The sequence below is a fragment of the Sphaerodactylus townsendi genome, linkage group LG06 (genome assembly GCF_021028975.2).
Source record: "Sphaerodactylus townsendi isolate TG3544 linkage group LG06, MPM_Stown_v2.3, whole genome shotgun sequence".
NCBI lineage: Eukaryota > Metazoa > Chordata > Lepidosauria > Squamata > Sphaerodactylidae > Sphaerodactylus > Sphaerodactylus townsendi.
This window is the reverse complement of record NC_059430.1, coordinates 49,604,952-49,611,805: the sequence shown is the minus strand read 5'-3', so window position 1 is coordinate 49,611,805 and position 6,854 is coordinate 49,604,952. Positions and strand designations below refer to the sequence as shown.

The 6,854-nt window shown below is 44.5% G+C and overlaps 1 protein-coding gene across 1 annotated transcript; it reads right to left on the bottom strand.

The window, feature by feature from the left end:
* Positions 1–211: 211 nt before the first annotated feature.
* DUSP6 (dual specificity phosphatase 6) lies at positions 212–6,578 on the bottom strand. The gene is made up of 3 exons (XM_048499684.1): positions 5,812–6,578; positions 4,180–4,617; positions 212–1,680 (listed from the first exon to the last, which is right to left on the bottom strand). The coding sequence occupies exons 1-3, from the start codon at positions 6,218–6,220 to the stop codon at positions 1,376–1,378; spliced, it is 1,152 nt and encodes a 383-aa protein (XP_048355641.1). The 5' UTR covers positions 6,221–6,578; the 3' UTR covers positions 212–1,375.
* Between the last annotated feature and the right edge of the window lie 276 nt (positions 6,579–6,854).

Sequence of the window (6,854 nt, the reverse complement as noted above, 5' to 3'; positions counted from 1 at the left end):
CCACACTTAGACATACACGTGATTTAAACCTGCAGGTTCCAATCCTGTAAAAGTTACTTTGTGAGTGTAGCTTTTCTTCTTTGGATCAGGTTGAAAGAACTGAGAATAAAAAATTGCAAGATAGTTTCACCACAACCCCCATTTGAATATTAAATGGTCACATACTTTTTGAATTGCTGCATTCCCTAAGTAGAAAAACAAACTGGTCTGATTCTCAATAGCCAAAAATAGTTATTTATTAATAATTTATGACCTTACATTCTTAGAATAAAATCCCAACTTTACACCAGCAAATTGGACTCTCCCTTATTGACAATTGTGTTCAAGAAGTTCTTGCATATACACAGGTACACATGCTCACACGCACACACTTCCAGTTTTTGTTTACAAAAATAAATGCAAAATGTTGCATTTGAGGTGAAGATCCCTGAAAAGTTTGTACAGAGGTAATGCACTATTTAGCACATCTGTGTCTTTTAAAAAGTGGACAAAAAACAATCTTCTCCTTGAAGACATAATTCTCTTCCAAAACAAATGATAAACTATTTACATAGGTAAGGCGCAAAAAAAGTCAGAACAAGAACCTAAACTGATGGCACCCCCCAAAAAAGAAAACAATATACAAAAATAAAGTCTTTATCCATTCACAAAATGTGAACAGACCAACCCTCAAAAAGCACAGATATCCAAGGAACAAAGTCTGACATTTCAGTGGTAAAATTAAGCATGAGGCAAATGTGTCCTCTACACTCCAGAAATAAAGAACTGCTGAAGAGGAAGGAAAAGGGCATCCATAGGGTGACCTCATGTACCTGTCTTTAAAAACTGGTGCTGCTTATTGATTAAGATTCAACATTTACATCGATCAAGTTGAGCATTACAGAGCTCTTGGCAAACAAATGTTCCAAATACATTGAGCTGAAACCTCTCTCTTTGGTTCCTCTAAATCAATATAAGAAAAAAAGGAAATAGTCTTCACTGAAGACAACATATATTACAAATGCAAGTAATACATTTCTCCCCACTCTCACTAGAGGATATGTGCTCATGGTATCCATTCTTCCCCTACCTGTGTTTGGAAGTCTGCAGTTCCAAGACAATGCATAGGTGGATTTCTGTGCATTGAACAACATCTGCTGCCTATCTACAGGCAATATTTTACATTTCTTTTTTCAGGAAAACACAGGAAATTCCCTCTCTTTGCAATCTCTGATTCCAACCATTGTAACCTTTTTACTGATATAAGCACAAAGGCAGCCACTGACCAATAAGCAGAGTCCTCAAAAGAAAGCTGCTGTTTCTTTGCTGCTGTCAGAGAAGCATTGAGGAATGATCATATGACCCATGCGTGTAAGAGGTGGGGTCTGTTTGGAGCTCACGTGGACTGCAAGGAGTCCACCTGGAAGACATTTTGGTTGGCAGGAGTGAAATACAGTTGCTGGCTGGACACACGGTTGTCACATGGGCTGTTCAGACCCAGAGTCCTCTCAAAGTCTAACAGTTGTCCCATGAAATTGAAGTTGGGGGAGATGTTAGATTTCTTCATCTTGACAATGTCATAGGCATCATTCATAGACAAGTTGAGCTTCTGCATAAGATATGCAACCGTCACTGTGACTGAGCGACTGATTCCTGCCAGGCAGTGCACTAGCACCCCACAATTCTTCCCCCGAGCTTCATCTATGGAAAGAAAAAGACAAAAAAGCATCAAACATGTTCTTTCAGTCTCCCCTGCTAAATGAAAACAAAAATCTATACAGAATAATCAACATAGTATTTCATATCTATTTTGCACTATGCCACCAAAGCTTTGCTTAGTTTGATTTCCCAAGAACTCTCTATCTATCTATCTATCTATCTATCTATCTATCTATCTATCTATCTATCTATCTATCTATCTATCTATCTATCTATCTATCTATCTATCTATCTATCCCTTCCCTCCTTCCTTCCTTCCTTTTTATTACTTGGCCCAAGCCACACAGAATAGCCCCTGCCAGACAGGGCCTTCACTCGGGTCTTTTAGACTCAGTGTGGTTAGCCAATGTGGTCTACTGGCTATCATGCTGTACTAAGGCCAGGGAGATCCAATATCAGATCTCCACCCACTCACAAAGCCTACTGGCTGATGTTGAATTAGTCACTCTCACTGCCTAATGTATAGCACAAGGGCATGGAGAGAACCATGCACATAAGCCTGAGATTGGGGAAGTGTGACCAATTCATCCAGTTAAGCATGTTAAGTATCTGAACAGTCCAGGTCTACTGAAAAAGAGAAGAGCTACATTATCTACAGAATTACAGGATGCAGCCTGTGTGGGACTATACCACTTCATGTGAGAACATGAATGAATGCTTATCCTAACAGGAAACTAAGTATTAGGGAGAAAAATTCAAGCAGTCCTCTGAGGTACAGTTTTTTTATATTCAACAACCAGTTAGGGTAACATGAGAACATTCAAACAAGCAACCTGGTGGAACAGTCACAGCTATACTATTCTGAATTGTTAACTGTAGCCAATAGCCCAAGAATAGAAAAAGCAGTTCTGGGTTAAAGGCCATTTCTGGCACTGGGAGCAGAAACAGGCAGCAACTACATTTTATTTATTTTATTTATGTATTTTTATATTTATACCTTGCCCTGCCCCCAAAGGGCTCATTAGCAGACATTGAAGCAGGTTCTAGGAGGCTCCACAAGGAAGAATAGTTTTTCATTGAATATTTTAAGTTAAAATCCTTTGCCACAAAAGGGTGAGCATATAACTGGTGGAAACCCTGCAATGTCACCTTTTATAGAGATGAGCAAATTGCAAAGGTCTATTAAATTATTCTCCAACTGTTGTGCAGTGCAGCTGAACAATGGAGGCATTCAGCTGGTTTAAAGAAAAAAGGGAAGTCACAGGGGACAGCCCATTAGGAGTAACAGGATGTCAACATTGCTAGAAAATGGGTTCCTTTGTAATAGGAAATGCATTATAATGCCTAGAGATTAGTTTCTTTGTGGCTTCCAGCCCACACTTCTTTCTGCTAGGTTCAGATTACCTACATTCTGCCCTGTTACCAGGATCACTCAATAAGATTACAGCACAGCATTCTGACAGGTGACACACTGACTCTCCTGAATGAGAAAGAGCATAGTTCAGTGGTTTCACAAAAGAACACCAAAGAACACCAAAGAGCATGTCTCATAATTTTAAGAAATACCTCCTTATGATTGTAAGGAGAAATTGAGAGCAAAACAGGAAGCACAAGAGTGTTGCCACTGTCCTTGAGTTCTAGAAAAAGTATACATAAAGAACTCAATATACAAACTGTTTGCGCCGATGTCGATTTAGCCTAATGAACGTTAATAGAACAAAACCAGAAAGACATAGTGCAGTGTGAAAGTAATCAAGCCAGTTTGGGGTTTAATGTATAGAAAATGGATCCTGGCACATTCTCTGATGTTGTTCTGACCCAATTTTACTCTGAGAACGCATAAAACTGGGGAAAAAATCTTTATGCTATTCCTCTTGTAAATCAAACATAATTTTTACGAAAGGGAAAAATATTCCTCCAATAAGCTGATAAAGCATAACTGCAACATTCATATAAACAACTAAGTATTAAAATGATAATGTAATCTTACAAACTTAAACTCTGCAGGAGGACATGGCTATCTGGGGGATGCTTAGTGGACTTTAAAACTGCATACCAAGTTCCAGCATTAAAAGAGACATTGCTAGTGATTCAACAATAGTAATAAGAAACTTCACACTCCATATGCTCTACATTTATGTGACTGATTCCATTGCTCATATACTTTTCAATTGCCCTCACCCCAATTGCGTGAAATTAATTGATCCTGTCCTCCATCTCAGTAGAGCCTTAAATATCACAGACCAAAAGAAACATCTCTCATTTCTTTTATGATAAAGATCCAAAAATCACTAGTTTGATAGCTAAGTTTTCTACACTAATGCTAAAAATGAAGCCCACCTAAATGGAGGCATTTCTTTCAAATTTTTTCCTTGTATAAGTTATTACTTTTTAATCTTTGTGTTTATGCCTCATTTTATCTGCGTCTTTTGTGGATAGGAATTTACATAGTATGGCAACAAAGATATTTCAATTTCAAACAATAGTAATAAGAAAACATAACAGGTACTTATTTTACATTTTCAATAATTTAATTCTCACCTATAAAGGAGATGGCTTCAGGAAAGAACTGAGACAAGTTTTGGCTCCAGTGGTCAGAGATGGGGATCTGCTTGTATTTGAACTCGCCCGCATTCTCAAAGAGGTTAGGCAGATTAGGGGTGACATTCAAGATATATTTAATGCCAAATTCTTCTAAAACATCCAAGTTAGTGGAATCCTTGGCACAGCCCAGGTAGAGATAAGGAAGAATCTCCACTGGGAAAGAAGGCTGGTTGTTGGACAGGGGGCTGCCATCAGAGTCTGTGGCACTGTTAGGGTCACGGTCGATGTCGGATTCGATATCTGAAGAGGAATCTGAGCTGATTCGAAGACCTCCTAAGCCCAGGACTGGCAAAGGGGGAGAGCTGCTGCTGCATGAACTATCGAGGTTAGTTTCACAATGAAGGGCATACTCTGCCTGGAACTTGCTGAAACCACCTGGAAAAAAGGAAGTGCAAAAAAAATAATAATACATGAGTTTGATGAGGAGAGCATATTGCAAGCTTTTACAGTCCAGCTGGGAGATGCAGAACTGGAAGAGGTCTCATGAGACTCCCTTTTTTGGGAAGATAGTCACAATAAAATTTATAAAGTATGCCTGGTGATCTACGTAACTGAGACACTAAAATAAAAGCCCCCTTCAAACACTTCTTTCTTCCTCCGAACTAGAAAGCAGGCTACCTTGCTAATAACAATTGATGCAAAAGCAGCATGGTTAAGTGGTCCCACTAGGGAAGGAGAACTGTGGTCTGATGCTCAGTTTTATTCACAAGGTACTATCTGGATTCTTTCCCTCAGGCACTAGAATGCCTTGAGACATCTCTAGTTATGATATTGCCAATCTCAAATCTTAAAGGATATTATACTTGGAGAATACATTCTGAGGAAACCATGGAAACAATCCTTCCTTCTCCTAGTAGGTTGTGAGGGAGGGGCTACCTCTGGGCAGTTCACCCCCCCCCCCCACATTTTCTATCCAAGAGACTCTGATGTTCCAAACAAAGGCAGAAAAGCCATAATAGGATTATCAGAGGTCAACCCTTGCTTGAAAAGGCTTCCCTTTAGTCCAGATAATAGCAGCCTTTACAACTCCATGGGATTCTCCTTTCTGACATTTGGATCTTATAACTCTACTGACTTATCTATAAGTGTTTTAAGTGTGTTGGACTCCAGGAGACCAAAGGCTTGAGGACTCTTGCATTCCTCAACCCTTCCCTTCCCAACTGAATACACATAGAGAGAGGTCTGAAGAGGGAGAGAAGACCAGAATTCCTTGGAATGGTGCTGGGTTGAAAGAGGCATCTTACAGTAGTTTCAAACAGTGATGTGCCCCCCCCCCCCCGATTCTTCGGACAAGCACATATATCTACAAGGCATCAAAAGCAAGGGGGCCCCGCCCGTGTAGTCACAGGGACGGTTTCCTCCTCGCCTTCTTTCGCAAACCCAAGGCCATCTGGCAACGTTCAAATGCTTAGTAGAGGGGGCGAGAACGCCTTATGCCCACACTGGGGGCAGGAGTCTAGACGCTCCCTAGGCGATGGGGGAGGGGTGACACAAGGCCTGCCTGGGCAGGAGGGGGATCCCGGGGAACCCCCCGCCGCCTCCGCTGATCCGGCTCCGTTAACCCCTCACCTTCCAGATAGAAGGCCCTGCAGCCGTCGTCTTTGAGACGCTTCAGGAGCAAACCCAGGACGGAGTCGCCGGCCGTGTTCTCGTTCCAGTCGCTGCTGCTCTCGTCGTAGAGGACGACGGTGTCGGTGCCGCAGCGGCGGGCGAACCTCTCGCGCTCCTCGTCGCCGCTGGCAAAGAGGGAGCGCAGGGGCAGGTTGCCCTTCTGCAGGCGCCGCAACATGATGCCCGGCAGGGCCACGCTGATGGCCGACTCTATGTGCGACGACTCGTACAGTTCCTGCGGGCGGCAGTCCATGAGCAGCAGGCGCTCGGCGCCCAGCTCTAGTTGCTCGTTCAGCCACGCCACCGTCTTGCTCAGCGCCATGCCCGACACCAAGGCGGGAGCGGGGGGCCGCAGCGTATCGAGCATGGGGGAAAGCGAGGAGCCCCGCTCGCAAAGGCAACAGGATCCGCGACGGGCAGATGCACCCGCTGAGACTCTGTGGGCGCCTGCAAGCCGGGAGCAATGGGGCTCTGGGGGCCCTCAAGGAGCGCCCGCCTGCAGCTCTCGAATCGCCGCCCGAGCCTCAGCTGTTGCCCTCCTCTTCCTCCCCTGGAGAGAACGAGATCCGCTCCGCTGTGCTTGGGTGCCTTTGCTCCCCGCAGCCAGGAAGGCGAACAAGAGAGGGAGACCCCGCGCCGTCCCCTCGGCTGCCACTCCCGTGTGCAACTCTGGCGGCGCCTGCTTCTCACATCGGGCTTCCCTCCTTCCCGCCCCCCCCCCCCCCCTCCCCTCCCCCCCCCCACCCCCCCTTTGCCGACCCATGCCCCTTTTTACCCCCCCCCCCCCCCCCCCCCCCCCCCCCCCCCCCCCGGTCAGGCAGTTCCTCAATGGATACAAACATGGAACGTCTCAATGGAGACATTCTCAGGCTCGGCCAATGAGCGCCCGCGGAAGAGGCTGTTGCCGTGGAGACGGGCCGGCTGGAACAGGTTGTGTGGATGAATTGTTAATGAGTTTGTCATTCACAAAAACGGAAAGGAATTTCCGCTCCGGATAAGCC